Raw genomic sequence first — 16524 nt, forward strand, 5'->3', positions numbered from 1 at the left:
GCTGCACCATTGCTCAAGCCATGTATTCATCTGCGCTATCCTGCGATTCCTACTCTGACTAGCACGTGGCATTGGTAGCAATCCCGAGATTACTACTTTTGAGGTCCTACTTTTTAATTTAGCTCCTAGCTCCTTAAATTCGTTTCGTAGGACCTCATCCCTTTTTTTTTTTTACCTATGTCGTTGGTACCAATGTGCACCACGACAACTGGCTGTTCTCCCTCCCTTTTTAGAATGTCCTGCACCCGCTCAGAGACATCCTTGACCCTTGCACCAGGGAGACAACATACCATCCTGGAGTCTCGGTTGCGGCCGCAGAAACGCCTATCTATTCCCCTTACAATTGAATCCCCTATCACTATCGCTCTCCCACTCTTTTTCCTGCCCTCCTGTGCAACAGAGCCAGCCACGGTGCCATGAACTTGGCTGCTGCTGCCCTCCCCTGATGAGTCATCCCCCTCAACAGTACTCAAAGCAGTGTATCTTAAGAAGGTGTGAATGGCTGCAGTAATGAAACCCGTGCACACCATGATTTAAACAATTAATTTGCTGGCTGAGCATGCAGCTACATAGAATCAAAGAATCTTACAGCACAGAAGGAAGCCATTCAGCCCATCGTGCCTGAGAGAACTATAATAGGCTTGAGGGACAGAATGGCCTACTCCTGTTCCTATGCTCCTTAGAATTATAGAATGCTTAAACACAGAAGGAACCCATTCAGCCCGTCGAGCCCATGCCGGCTCTCTGCAAGAACACTTCAGCTAGTCTCACTCCCCCGCCCTTTCCCCGTAGCCCTGTAAAAAAAAAAAAAAAAAAAATTCTCTAAGGTACTTGTCCAACTCTCTTTGAAAGCAGTGATTGAGTCTGCCTCCACCACTCTTTCAGGCAGTGCATTCCAGATCCTAACCACTCACTGCGTAAAAAAGTTTTTCTCATGCGCCTTTGGTTCTTTTGCCAATCACCTTAAATCTATGACCTCTGGTTCCTGACCCTTCTGCCAGTGGGAAGCGTTTCTCTCTATCTACTCATGCCTTCTTAATAGAGCAGGTGGTGTTGGACCATCTCCTTGAACCACTGCAGTGTGTATGGTGAAGGTGCTCCCACAGTGCTGTTCGGGAGGGAGTTCCAGGATTCTGACCCAGCAATAATGAAGGAACATCATTAGACGCCTAAGTCAGGATGGTGTGTGACTTGGAGGTGATTGTGTTGCCATGATATTGCTGCTCTTGTCCTTCTCAGTAGTTGAGGTGAAATGACTGGGAAGGGTTTTTTATGTGAATTCAGGACTCTCTGAATCAAATCCTCCCCATGCAATAACCCCAATAACTGACACCCCTGTTCGTGCGAAATCCAGACTCCACTGGCCCATGTATCAATGTCCTCACCCTCTTTCCCTATTCCTCCATAGCTTTGGCCCACCGTATATCAGCAACCTCCTTGCCACAGATCCCAGTGCACATCGCCCACTCCTTTCCTGCCAGGTTACCGCTCACTCCCGGTCTCTCTCACTCCACTCATTGTTCAGTCAATGCAACCCTGCACTTTGGAACACTACCCCAAACCATTGTGCCTTGATACGTCTCTCCATTTCTTCAAAAGCATCCAAAAATCTTACCACTTTTACAGTACTGAAAGCCCTTGGCCTCGCTCTAATCTTTCCTGCACCCTGTCTGGTATTCTCCTCTCCCACCTGTAAAGCATTCTTAGAAATGATTTTACAAGGCGTGCAAAGTAAACACAAAATTTGTTGTTGCTCCCAGAGCAAGCGCTCTACTCGGAACTCCTTCACTGCAAGCGAGCCACAGGTGGGCAGAGGAAACCCTCAAAGCCTCCCTGATAAAGTGCAACATCCCCACTGTCACCTGGGAGTCCCTGGCCAAAGACCGCCCTAAGTGGAGGAAATGCATCCGGGAGGGTGCTGAGCACCTCGAGTCTCAACGGTGAGAGCATCATCATCTTCATCATAGGCAGTCCCTTGAAATCGGGGAAGGCTTGCTTCCACTCTAAAAGTGAGTTCTCAGGTGACTGAACAGGCTAATACAGGAATTACAGTCTCTGTCACAGGTGGGACAGACAGTGGTTGAGGGAAGGGGTGGGTGGGACTGGTTTGCCGCACGCTCCTTCCGCTGCCTGCGCTTGATTTCTGTATGCTCTCGGCGACGAGACTCAAGGTGCTCAGCGCCCTCCCTGATGCACTTCCTCCACTTAGGGCGGTCTTTGGCCAGGGATTCCCAGGTGTCGGTGGGGATGTCGCACTTTTTCAAGGAGGCATGCAGAAACCAAGCGCAGGCAGCGGAAGGAGCGTGCGGCAAACCAGACTCCCCACCCGCCCTTTCCTCCAACCACTGTCTGTCCCACCTGTGACAGAGACTGTAATTCCCATATTGGACTGTTCAGTCACCTGAGAATTCACTTTTAGAGTGGAAGCAAGTCTTCCTTGATTCCGAGGGACTGCCTATGACGATGAATGGCTCGGTTTCATTTGGAGTATTATTCACTGGCAGGTGTGGACAACTCCGCAAGTTAAATTTAAAGAAAGAAAGACTGACTTGCGTTTTTTAGTGCCTTTCACGACCACCGGATGTCTCAAACCGCATTACAGCCAATGAAGTACTTTTAGAGTGTAGTCACTGTTGTAATGTGGGAAACGTGGCTGCCAGCTTGCGCACAGCAAGCTCCCACAAACAGCAATGTGATAATGACCAGATCATCTGTTTTTGTTATATTGATTGAGGGATAAATATTGGCCAGCACACCAGGAATAACTCCCCTGCTCTTCTGCGAAATAGTGCCATGGGATCTTTTACGCCCACCTGAGAGAGCAGACGGGGCCTCGGTTTAACGTCTCATCTGAAAGACAGCACCTCTGACAGTGCTCACTCAGCACTGCACTGGGAGTGTCAGGCTAGATTTTTGTGCTCAAGTCTCTGAAGTGAAATTTAAAGTCAACTGGCAGTCACTTTCAATGGTTCTGGCTTTTATAAACTTAAGATTTGTGCAGCCTTAAAATTCACGTCTATATTTAACCTTTGAAACAATTGCGCCCTTTATATCTTGATTCTGCTTTTTTTTCATGTCAAGAGTGAGTGTGGTTGAAGCATCTGCTCTGAAGTCCTTGCGTGAAAAGCTGTACGCACATAAATCTGAAGTCATTGCTGCCTTCAAACAACATGACCAGGATTACACAGGTAAAAACATAAAAAGGAACGAGGCCATTTGGCCCATTGGGCTATTATTTTTATTTGAATCTGCATTGTTTTTATTGATTCTGAGAAGTGTACATTCACCCATACATTGTGTGAAAGGGCACCTTTGCACATGTTCTGACACAGTATATCCCATATATATTTCAGGTTGCCATTGTATAATCTGATTGGATGGTGCTGGTGGGAAGTATACATTGATATATCCCTTTGTAATATCCAGCTCTCCCAGACAAGCATCCCGCTACGCCTTGAAATCCGCTAAACTCCTACATTCCACTACTTTACTTGGTAGAATATTTCAAACATTGATCTACCTAGGTGATTTTCTTAACATCTGTTTCAAATTATACTTTTCACTAATTTAAGTGTATATCTCATTCTGCTGCCTCAACTAATTTTAAATTAATATTCTGGCTTCACCTGATATTTTCAATTCGATATTTTAAACACCATAATAAGTTTACCCTGTAACCTTCTCCCCTCTACAGAAAGAATTTGTATTTACAGAAGCGCCGTTAACTGGCAGGACGCCCGATAGCACTTCTCGAAGTGTGAATATTGTTGTTTGGATCAGGGTCTGAATTCTATTCTAAACAACCGTCCCAATGGGGGCTTATTCTGGGGCATAAACATTCTGATAGAATCATAGAATTATAGAATGATACAGCATAGAAGGAAGCCATTCGGCCCATCGTGCCTGTGCCGGCTCTTTGAAAGAGCTCTCCAATTAGTCCCACCCCCCCTCCACCCCCCCACTCTTTCCCCCGTAGCTCTGCAAATATTATTCCTTCAAGTATTTATCCACTTCCTTTTTGAAAGTTACCATTGAATCTGCTCCCACCGCCCTTTCAGACAGTGCGTTCCAAATCACAACTTGCTGCGTAAAAATAATTTCCTCATCTCCCCGGTGGATTTTTTGCCCATCACCTTAAACTCATGCCCTCTGGTTACCGACCCCCGCTGCCAGTGGACACAGTTTCTCCCGATCTACTCCATCAAAACTTTGAACACCTGTTAAATCTCTCCTTAACCTTCCCTGCTCTAAGGAGAATAATTCCAGCTTCTCCATTCTGTCCACTTCACTGAACTCCCTCAACCAGTAACTCTCCCCTGCACCCTCTCCAAGGCCTTGACATCCTTCATAAAGTGTGGGGCCCAGAATTCTTCAAAGCTACATTCTCCTACCAAAGAAACTGTAAGGCCCAGCAGAAACTTATTCTGCCACCTTTAAGCCATTGTTTTCGGTCCCCGCCACAAACTGCGTTCCCCAGCCACTGATTCCATCCCTCTCTCCAACTCCTGCCTGAGGCTGAACCAGACTGTTCGCAACCTTGATGTCATATTTGATCCTGAAATGAGCTTCCGGACACATATCTGTGGCATAACTAGACCACCTATTGCCACCTCCGTAACATCGCCCATCTCCGCCTCTGCCTCAGCTCATCTGCTGCTGAAGCCCTCATCTATGCCTTTGTTACCTCTAGACTTGACTAATCCAATGCTCTCCTGGGAGGCCTCCCACATTCTACCCTAAATTGTTGTGTCTACAAGCACTCTAGTAATGACAACATAATTCGAAAAGGACAAAGAGTGTTTCAAAAAAACAAGCCTGAAGGCTCTGAGTCTCAATGCGAAGAGCATTCGGAATAAGGTGGATGAATTAACTGCGCAGATAGCTGTTAACAGATATGATGTAATTGGGATGACAGAGACATGGCTCCAGGGTAACCAAGGCTGGGAACTCAACATCCAGGGGTATTCAATATTCAGGAAGGACAGACAGGAAGGAAAAGGAGGTGGGGTAGCATTACTGGTTAAAGAGAAGATTAACACAATAGTAAGGAAGGACGTGGAAGGATGTAGATATGGGTAGCTCTGCGAAACACCAAAGGGCAGAAAACGTTAGTGGGAGTTGTGTACAGACCACCAAAGAGTAGTAGGGAAGTTGGGGATGGCATCAAACAGGAAATTAGGGATGTGTGCAATAAGGGTACAGCAGTTATCATGGGTGACTTTAGCCTACATATTGATTGGGCTAACCAAACTGGTAGCAATACTGTGGAGGAGGATTTTCTGGAATGTATAAGGGATGGTTTTCTAGACCAATATGTCGAGGAACCAACTAGAGAGCAGGCCATCCTAGACTGGGTCTTGTGTAACGAGAGAGGATTAATTAGCAATCTGGTCGTGTGGGGCCCCTTGGGGAAGAGTGACCATAATATGGTAGAATTTTTCATTAAGATGGAGAGCGACATAGTTAATTCAGAGACTAGGGTCCTGAACTTAAAGAAAGGAAACTTCGATGTTATGAGACATGATTTGGCTAGGATAGACCGGCAAAAGATACTTAAAGGGTTGACAGTGGATAGGCAATGGCAGACATTTAAAGATCATAGTGAGAGGATTTGAGTATAGGAGTAGGGAGGTCTTACTGCAGTAGTACAGGGCCTTTTTCACCCAGAGAGTGGTGAACCTGTGGAATTCTCTACCACAGAAAGTTGTTGAGTCCAGTTCATTGGATGTATTCTAGAGTGAGTTAGATGTGGCCCTTATGGCTAAGGGGATCGGGGGTATGGAGAGAAGGTGGTACTGAAGTTGCATGATCAGCCATGATCATATTGAATGGCGGTGAAGGCTCGAAGGGCTGAATGGCCTGCTCCTGCATGTATTTTCTATGTTTCTATGACTCCACGAGGTATGGTATTGCACTTGAAATGTTGTGACCTTAGTCTTTTATATTATAACTCTTGAATGTGGATACAGCAAAGTGAGCTCCCTTTTATACCTGGTTACCTGCAGTGTGCCGGTGACCTCTAGATCTCCATCAGTTGCACCCTCTGGTGGTACAGACATATAGTATACAGTATGAAGATACATTCAACGGTCTTATGTAACTGTACATTAAGTGTACAGGGTATATAGATACACAACTTACATAAACTAGAGGTGATCCAAAACTCGGCTGCCTGTGTCCTAACTTGGACCAAGTCCCGCTCACCCATCACCCATGTGCTCGCTGACCTACATTGGCTTCCAGTTAGCAATGCCTTGATTTCAAAATTCTCATCCTTGTTTTCAAATTCCTTCATGGCCCCTCGCCCCTCCCTATCTCTCTAATCTCCTTCAGCCTCACAACCCCCCGAGATATCTGCACTCCTCTAATTCTGCCCTTCTGAGCATCCCTGATTATAATCGTTCCACCATTGCTGCAGGAGTTCCTCAGGGCAGTGTCCTAGGCCCAACTATCTTCAGCTGCTTCATTAATAACCTTCCCTCCATCAGAAGGTCAGTAGTGGGGATGTTCGCTGATGACTGCACAGTGTTCAGTTCCATTCGCAACTCCTCAGATAATGGAGCAGTCCATGCCCACATACAGCAAGACCTGGACAACATTCAGGCTTGGGCTGATAAGTGGCAAGTAACATTCGCGCCACACAAGTGCCAGGCAATGACTATCTTCAACAAGCGAGAGTCTAACCACCGCCCCTTTCCATGCAATGGTGTTACCATCAGTGAATCGTCCATCAACATCCTGGTGATCAGCATTGACCAGAAACTTAACTAGACCAGCCCCATAAATACTGTGGCAACAAGAGCGGGTCAGAGGCTGGGTATTCTGCGGCGAGTGTCTCACCTCCTGACTCCCCAAAGCCTTTCCACCATCTACAAGGCACAAGTCAAGAGTGTGATGGAACACTCTCCACTTGCCTGGATAAGGGCAGCTCCAACAACACTCAAGGAGCTCGACACCATTCAGGACAAAGCAGTCCGCTTGATTGACACCCCATCCATCACCTTAAACACTCACTCCCTCCACCACCGGCGCACCGTGGCTGCAGTGTGTACCGTCTACAAGATGCACTGCAGCAACTCACCAAGGCTTCTTCGGCAGCACCTCCCAAACCCGCGATCTCTGCCACCTAGAAGAACAAGGTCAGCAGGCGCATGGGAACACCACCACCTCCACGTTCCCCTCCAAGTCACACACCATCCTGACTTGGAATTATATCAGCCGTTCCTTCATCGTCACTGGGTCAGAATCCCGGAACTCCCTCCCTAACAGCACTGTGGGAGCACCTTCACCACACGGACTGCAGCGGTTCAAGAAGGTGGCTCACCACCACCTTCTCAAGGGGCAATTAGGGATGGGCAATAAATGCTGGCCTGGCCAGCGATGCCCACATCCCAGGAATTAATTTATAAAAATGTCAAACATTGTAATGATAGAGATGAGCTGAGTGCCTTGTTAGTTGCTTTCTGACGGGCAGCTAGGGGTGGATTTTCCGGTCCTTTGCGCTCCGTTATTTGCCCCGGAGCGGCGGCAATGGTGGCGGTGAAGTGTTCTGAGCGGGTAGTCAGCCTCCAGCGCCCCACGGCGATCCTGGGGTCCAGTTTAGCCACGGTGTGGAGTAGCACCGCCCGGAAGAGGTGAGCCGGTGTGTAATGCCCCCGGTTGCGACACCGGTGCGAGTTTGGACTCCTGCCCGCCCCACAGCGCGCCGCGCAGTGACCGCCTGGGAAATCGGGCGGTCCAACAATACCGACAGCAGAGAGGTCAGTAATGGACTCCTACGGTAAATGTGACTGTTTTTTCTTTTAATTTCTTTGCGATTTATATTGTGATGGTGTGGGCAATGTATTGGGAATGTTTTTGTGGGGTTTTCTCAAGTTTCCCCCTCCCCTCCCGAGGCATCTCTGGGAGCGTTCGCTGCCCAGCTCTTTAGCTCGCGAGTTTTCCATCTAACACCCCGAGAGAGGTGTACAACGCCTCCCTTAGTGCTCCGCCCCACACTCTGGGCCTAGCTGCCCAATGTTACTGACTGAGGCGCAAACTGTTCCCGGGCGCTAACTTTACCGCCCCGCCGCCATTACCGCCCCAAAATCAGCAAAGCCGAAAATCCAGCCCTGTTATGGTGAGCAGATTACCATATGTTGACGCGCCCAGAGCTGGGCCTTCCATCGCTGTTCCACCAATGATAGGCTGCTGCTGATCGTGTAACTAGAAACATTAATAATAACTAGGAACTGCTTCCACCCTTCTCCAGGTTACCCCCTCCACCCCACACCTCCCACCTCCCACCCTGATTCTGCACAGCCGATAGCCTGGGCTTGGAAACTATGCGGGATTTTATTGGGCTCTTCCTGCTCACATGAAGCTCCATCATTCTACAGAAAGGATTCTAAATCCTTTCATTCTAAGCTCTGGCTCAAATATTCTCCAATAGATCAGCCTTAAGCTCTTAATGAATGTTTATTTTTAAATAAGCACATTGGTTACCACTAACAACGACAACTTGCAATTATATCGTGCCTTTAGCGTAGTACAATGTCAGAAGGCGTCCCACGCTGGGGTTCCCGTTCAGCCGACTCACTCGCTTTCAAATTGAAAAAAAACGTGCATGTGTGGAATATTGAATGTGCGGTCCAGCCCGTTAAAGGGGCAGTCCAGTCGGTTAAAGGGGCAGCGCAGCCGTTAAAGGGGCTGCCCAGTCCATTAAAGGGGCCACGCACCCAAATAGAAACGTACAGGGAATATTGGGGCTAAGGTCAGACCCTTGAGGGACACCAGAGGTAACAATGCGGGGTTGGGAAGAGAAGCCATTGCAGGTGATTCTCTGGCTATGATTAAATAGATAAGAATGGAACCAGGCGAGTGCAGTCCCACCCAGCTGGACAAGAGATGAGAGGCATTGGAGGAGGATGGCGTGGTCAACCATGTCAAAGACTGCAGACAGGTCAAAACGTAACAATAAAATATTGCTTTAAAGGCAGTCTAAGATTTCTTTTCTTGCCCACATGCATTTGCAGGGAGGATTACGACCAGCCAGTGGGCCTCAGCAGTGGAATCTGTGCTGCATTTACACCTCCCCTGGAGAACCCTGCGCCCGAGACTGGTACGGGTCACCGCTGACGGTAGTGTGGAATATCTTTCCAGCTTTGAAGATCTTCAGATTGAGCAGCCCATGAAAGAGGTAAAACATACAGATCAATAATAGTCTCCTGGGAATCTGACACTGCAATAGCTGTACGACATTTCAATCTTGCTTTTGCAAAGTGCACCATCGAGTCGAATCACCTCCCCTTGACATTAAACGGTATTACCATCGCTGTATCCCCCACCGTCAACATCCTGGGGGTCACCATTGACCAGAAACTTAACTGGACCAGCCACATAAATACTGTGGCAACAAGAGCGGGTCAGAGGTTGGGTATTCAGCGGCGAGTGTCTCACCTCCTGACTCCCCAAAGCCTTTCCAACATCACTTCGTACGGCAGAAATATTAAATGAGCAATTTGCATCAATCTTCACCCTTGGAAGATGATGCTCGAATATTAGAACTTAATAATACTAGTTTTATCAGTAACATTAATGTAGATAAACATATTTTTTTAGAAAGAATTAAAAACTTGAAAAGAGATAGAGCAGCCGGGCTGGATGATATCCACCCGAGGGTCCTCCGGGAGATGGGACATGTGTTGTGTGTGGGTCCTCCCGGGAGATGGGACATGTGCTGTGTGTGGGTCCTCCAGGAGATGGGACATGTGCTGTGTGAGGGTCCTCCGGGAGATGGGACATGTGCTGTGTGAGGGTCCTCCGGGAGATGGGACATGTGCTGTGTGAGGGTCCTCTGGGAGATGGGACATGTGCTGTGTGAGGGTCCTCTGGGAGATGGGACATGTGCTGTGTGAGGGTCCTCTGGGAGATGGGACATGTGCTATGTGAGCCCCTCCGGAGATGGTACATGTGCTGTGTGAGGGTCCTCCAGGAGATGGGACATGTGCTGTGTGTGGGTCCTCCGGGAGATGGGACATGTGCTGTGTGAGGGTCCTCCGGGAGATGGGATATGTGCTGTGTGAGGGTCCTCCGGGAGGTGGGACATGTGCTGTGTGAGGGTCCTCCGGGAGATGGGACATGTGCTGTGTGAGGGTCCCCCACTAATTAGTTTAAAGCCCTCTCTACAGCCCGAGTTATTTGATTGGTCAGGACCCTAGTCCCAGCACGGTCTAAGTGGAGCCCGTCCCAGTGGAACAGCTGCCTCTTACCCCAGTACTGGTGCCAGTGTCCCAGGAACCAAAACCCATTTCTCCCACACCAGTCTTTGAGCCCCGTGTTTAACTCTCTGATCTTATTTACCCTATGCAAATTTACTCGTGGCTCGGGTAGTAATCCAGAGATTATTACCTTTGTGGTTCTGCTTTTTAATTTGGCCCCTAGCTGCTCATACTCTCTCAGCAGAACCTCTTTCTTTGTCCTACCTATGTTGTTGGTACCCACGTGGACCACGACAACTGGATCTTCCCCCTCCCTCTCCAGCCCTGAGGAGATGTCCTTAACCCTGGCACCGGGCAGGCAACACAGCCTTTGAGACTCAGGCTCTCGGCTGCAGAGAACTGTATCTATCCCCCTAATGATACTGTCCCCTACCACTACAACATTTCTTTTTACTCCCCCACTTGAATGGCCCCCTGTACCACGGTGCTGTGGTCAGTTTGATCATCCTCCCTGCAGTCCCTGCTCTCGCCCACACAGGGAGTAAGAGCCTCGAACCTGTTGGACAAGAGCAAGGGCCGAGGCTCCTCCATCACTACATCCTGGGTCCCCATACCTTCCTCACTCGTAGTCACACCCTCCTGTCCCTGACCACGGACCAAATTTGAATTAATTAATCTAAGGGGAGTGACTGCTTCCTGGAACACAGTGTCCAGGTAACTCTCCCCCTCCCTGATGTGCCGTAGTGTCTGCAGCTCGGAGTCCAGTTCAACAACACTGAGCCGGAGTTCCTCGAGCTGCAGACACTTACTGCAGGCCACCGTGGACCTCACTGGGGTCCACCAGCTCCCACATGTAACAGCAGAAACATATCGCCTGTACTGCCATCTCTAATGTATTCAATTAGTTAGATTTAGATTTTAATCTGGGCCCCTAATGTAAGGCCCTTAATTTAAAGCAGGGAAAGAGAGAGAAAAACTCACCAACCAATCACTTCTCTGCCTTCCTGTGACGTGGAATGTAGTCGCCCTGTTCCCCTTTGTCGCCCTGTTTTACCGGCTTGCGCTGCTCCCTGCGGGGGAGGGGCTGCTGCCGCCGGTGTTGTTCCCTCACGGGTCGGGTCGCGAAGGCTCGCTCTTTTATTTACAAATGCAATGTAAGCACCCATTTGCCCCACCAGCATAGTGTGTACAGTGCAATTGAGGCATGTACATTTACAAAGGTCAGACATAAAGTATCAAAAGCAAATCACTGTCCAAACCGAAGACCTCTCCGAGAACATTCCCCTATATTTACGAATGCTGCAATGGCAATGCCAATAGTGTATATATTCAAAGGAGTGAAGCTTCATTGCACCGACTGATTTACTGCTACACAGGTTCAGCCAAACTTGATCGAAACCATGTACAGGCATCGGGCAGATCTGGAGATCATTTTCGGAATGATTGATAAGGATCACTCAGGTAAATAGAATCAAGATTTCTATCGGCTGATATGTGACAGTGATTTATGGAATTAAATAGTATCTTGGATTGGGTTCCCTGGTGAGGGAAAAATGCCAATGTATAACATTGTGCTGATACAATAAAGAACTTGTCAGTCGGGTAGCAGCCTACACCAGTATGTATATTAGCACTGTAAAGATCATCTCCAAAAATAGCCAAGCCTGGCCCCAACTCTAGGGTTGTAGACCCTCCAGGATCGCCCTGAAGTCTCCAGAAATGAAAGCTTAATCTCCAAGAAAGATTGGAGAGGCTGGTTCTGTTTTCTTTGGAACAGAGGAGGCTGTGGGGAGACCTGATTGAGGTGTATAAAATTATGAGGGACCTGGATAGAGTGGATAGGACGGACCTAATTCCCTTAGCAGAAGGGTCAACAACCAGGGGGCATAGATTCAAAGTAATTGGTAGGAGATTTAGAGGGGATTTGAGGGGAAATTTCTTCACCCAGAGGGTGGTGGGGGGTCTGGAACTCACGGCCTGAAAGGGTGGTAGAGGCAGAAACCCTCACCACATTTAAAAAGTACTTGGATGTGCACTTGAAGTATCGTAACCTACAGGGCTACGGACCGAGAGCTGGAAAGTGGGATTAGGCTGGGTAGCTCTTGGTCGGCCGGCGCAGACACGATGGGCCGAAATGGCCTCCTTCCGTGCTGTAAATGTCTATGATTGTGTTAAGACACTGCTGTCCTATCCTACCCACACCTGCATGTCACACAGATACACTTCTGTCACAGGCCGTGGATAGCAACAGGATGGGGGAGACTGAGCAATTCTACCCCTTCCCTGACCCCGAGGGTGAGGGTAAATGGAGCTCCTCACCGGTGCGGTGACTGGGATAAGCATCTACCAAGGCTTGATCCTAACATGCTGTTGATCCATGCAGCTTAATACTCACTCGATGATCTCACTCAGCTGTGCAGGGCAACGACATTTTGGTACTTTTAAGGGCAGGATTTTCCGGATCCTGTCCGCCTCTGTTTTTGGCCCGGAGGGGCGGCAATGACGGCAGAGCTCTTCCGGGCAGGTGGCCAGCCTCCAATGCCCTGACGGGGTTTTTGGGGCCATTTCACCGTGGCGCGGAGCATTACCGTCCGGAAGAAGCGAGCCGGTGTGCAACTCCCCTGGTTGCGACATGCGCAATGTCCCTACCCTTTAACGGAAGGAGAGGGGTGTTGAAATGCGGTAGCGCTACACGTAGAGGCCACGTAGCGCTCCCGAACCCACCCCAACGGGAAGCGGAGTGCCCGACATTACACTCCACTTCCTGTGAGTGGCGGTAACTCCAAGTTCGTGGTCGGCGCGGGACTTCCGACCCGAGCCCAGGAAATCCCGCCCCGCCCCGGGCCCAGGACGCCCCGCCCCAGGCCCAGGAAATCCCGCCCCGCCCCAGGCCCAGGAAATCCCGCCCCGCCCCGGGCCCAGGATATCCCGCCCCGCCCCGGGCCCAGGACGCCCCGCCCCAGGCCCAGGAAATCCCGCCCCGCCCCAGGCCCAGGAAATCCCACCCCGCCCCAGGCCCAGGAAATCCCGCCCCGCCCCGGGCCCAGGATATCCCGCCCCGCCCCGGGTCTAGGAAATCCCACCCCACCCCGGGCCCAGGAAATCCCGCCCCGCCCCGGGCCCAGAAAATCCCGCCCCGCCCTGGGCCCAGGAAGCCCCGCCCCGACCTGGGCCCAGAACGCCCCACCCCGGGCCCAGAAAATCCCGCCCCGCCCTGGGCCCAGGAAGCCCCGCCCCGACCTGGGCCCAGAACGCCCCACCCCGGGCCCAGGAAATCCCGCCCCGCCCCGGGCCCAGGAAATCCCACCCCGCCCTGGGCCCAGGAAGCCCCGCCCCGACCTAGGTTACTGTCCCCAAATGGGGCTTTGGCGAATGCTGCTCCCTGTATATCTTAGACGTTCAAGCTTCATTACGAAGTATTTGTAAACAAATGAAAGCTTCATTGCATCTTCAAGAAAGGCATCACAAATGTGCCACACAATGCTGGTTGCAGAATGATTTTAAAATCATAAAATTAAAAAATAACAATAAAAGGTGAACTCAATCTTTCACAACTCTTGCAGGCAACATCTTTGGAAGTAACAATACTGTGGAGGTAAAATCCAACATGAGTAATATTTTGCATATTAACAAAACCCTTAATGTGTTGCCTAGGTAACTCTAATTATAGGCAACTTCATTGTAATTCCATCTTTAGAATTAGTAAATAAGCCGTGTTCTGGACCGGGTTTCCATGGTGACTTGCAGCTTCCCACTACAATCTGCATCACTGTGAACGGGTAACTTGGCTACAAAGGTTTCTCTGTGTGGGCTGTGGCAACTAGATCGTTGACATCTGTAATGTATTCGCTTCATGGGTTCTTTGCTTAAGAATCCATAGCAGCACATTGCTATTAAGAACTAGTTGGTTTATTAGCAAAGGTTTAACAATCACATTACACATTACCAGTTCATCCACCAGGCTCACAACCACCTGCCTCATCGTGGATCCCCCGAACCCAATTGGCTGGGGTGTTATTGAGTCTTGTGACCATCACGTGACTGGCTCAGCCACTCCCACTCAACAGTCCAACAAACCTGTGAGCATCCTCACCGGTGCATACATTACACCATCCTTACTTTTCGAATCACAGATACTATTTGCAAGAGCAGTGAAATGTTCAATTATACCTTTTCATCCTTCACTCATGATTTTTTCTTTGCCTTTTAATTCCCTCTTACTAAATGTTGAGGTAATGGGCTGCGTTTAACCCATTGTTGATGTTTCTGCATCTGTAATCCTCACTTAGAAATCTCAGGAAGAATACCTCTGTGTTAATGCTCACCCTCTGCAGCATTTGACATTTCGCGTAAAATAAAGATCTGTGCCTTCAATTCCCTCAGGGATTCTCCCGATCCCCCCATGGAACATTGTTTATGGATCTATACGGGGTTTCTGTCAATCTTTCCCCAAAGTTAGCAGAATCCCTGTTGAACATGGGAACATGGTGTTGGTATACAAGTGTGTTTAGTGGTGCTGGTCGGTGCTGATATTGAGACCCCTTTGCAGAGGCTCATTAAATGGAACATGCATCTTGTTATGTGGCAAGCACATTTGGAATGCTAGTTCACAATAGGACAGGGTGCGTCTTTGTCTAACTGGAGAAGAGATTTAAAAGCTAAGGTTAAAATATGGCGGAGACACACGGTTGGCATGTCCAATGTGCCCCATTAATTCCCGATCAATCTCTCCCCTCAGGAATGCTCTCCATTGAGGAATTCCGCCAGACCTGGAAACTCTTCAGTTCCCATCTACACATCAATATGGATGATCAGTGTATTGATGACCTGGCCCGGAGCATTGACTTTAACAAGGATGGCAGCATAGATTTCAACGAGTTTCTGGAGGCTTTCCGTTTGGTACAGACAGATAGAATCATAGAGTCATAGAAATTTACCACACAGATGGAGGTCATTCAGCCCATCGTGTCTGTGTCAGTGAAAAAGAGCTATCCAGGTTAGGCCCACTTTCCAGCTCTTGGTCCGTAGCCCTGTAAGTTACAGCACTTCAGGTGCACATCCAAGTACTTTTTAAATGTGGTGAGGGTTTCTGCCTCTACCACCCTTTCAGGCAGTGAGTTCCAGACCCCCACCACCCTCTGGGTGAAGACATTTCCCCTCAAATCCCCTCTAAACCTCCTCCCAATTACTTTAAATCTATGCCCCCTGGTTGTTGACCCCTCTGCTAAGGGAAATAGGTCCATCCTATCCACTCTATCCAGGCCCCTCATAATTTTATACACTTCAATCAGGTCTCCCCTCAGCCTCCTCTGTTCCAAAGAAAACAACCCCAGCCTATCCAATCTTTCTTCATAGCTAAAATTTTCCAGTCCTGGCAACATCCTTGTAAACCTCCTCTGTATCCTCTTTCCTGTAATGTGGTGACCAGAGCTGTACGCAGTACTCTAGCTGTAGCCTAATTAATGTTTTATTCAGTTCAAGCATAACATTAGCAGTCCTCCAATCCTCTGGCACCATACCTGTAGCCAGAGAGGATTGGAAAATGATGGTCAGAGCCTCTGCTATTTCCTCCATTGCTTCTCTTAACAGCCTGGGGTACATTTCATCCGGGCCTGGCGATTTATCTACTTTCAAAGATGCTAAACCCCTTAATACTTCCCCTCTCACTGTTTATCTGATCTAATATTTCACACTCCTCCTCCTTAACTACAATGTTCACATCGTCCCTCTCAGATGCAAAGTATTTATTAAGAACCATACCCATACCCACGTCTTCCGCCTCTACACACAGGTTACCTTTTTTGGTCTCTAATAGGCCCCACTCTTTCTTTAGTTATCCTCTTGCTCTTTATGTATTTATAAAACATCTTTGGGTTTTCCTTGATTTTTCTTGTCAATATTTTCCTAATTTCCTTTTTACTTTCACCCCTGCACTTTCTCTGGTAGGATAATCATAAACAGTGAATGTAAAGATAGTGTAAATGTTGATCAATTGTGTCTTACCTGAAAAACACAGAGTTCATCTGGCTTCATACACAAGAATTCGTCTGTATGACTTTTTCCAAGTTAATATGCCTGTAATGTAAATATCATTCTTGTAATAAAATGAGAAATTCTGTTCCAAAATATCTCATTTGATTTCATTGTGTTTTGCTCTGCCTGATCACTGATACTGTGTGGTGAGTGAATATTCCACAGTATCAAGCAGGTATGTTTGTGGTTTCTCTTTATAGCCGTTTCACCAACCTGTGGTATTAACAAATATTGAAGACACAAGTAGATGTTGGAAAGAAAATGATGGATGTGGATCAACTTTCAATTATAA

General features: G+C 48.5%; 1 protein-coding gene across 6 annotated transcripts in view; it reads left to right on the plus strand.

Moving 5' to 3' along the window:
- ppef1 (protein phosphatase, EF-hand calcium binding domain 1) overlaps positions 1–16304 on the plus strand; it is a 197430-nt gene extending 181126 nt beyond the window's left edge. For all 6 annotated transcript variants that reach the window (XM_070894196.1, XM_070894194.1, XM_070894192.1 and 3 more), the window contains 4 exons: positions 3082–3188; positions 9015–9178; positions 11576–11660; positions 14938–16304. In XM_070894196.1, the coding sequence (XP_070750297.1) occupies positions 3082–3188; positions 9015–9178; positions 11576–11660; positions 14938–15128 (547 nt within the window). In that variant the 3' untranslated portion in view covers positions 15129–16304. The remainder of the gene's footprint in view (positions 1–3081; positions 3189–9014; positions 9179–11575; positions 11661–14937) is intronic.
- Positions 16305–16524: the final 220 nt, after the last annotated feature.

This window comes from Pristiophorus japonicus, chromosome 11 (genome assembly GCF_044704955.1).
Source record: "Pristiophorus japonicus isolate sPriJap1 chromosome 11, sPriJap1.hap1, whole genome shotgun sequence".
Lineage (NCBI taxonomy): Eukaryota > Metazoa > Chordata > Chondrichthyes > Pristiophoridae > Pristiophorus > Pristiophorus japonicus.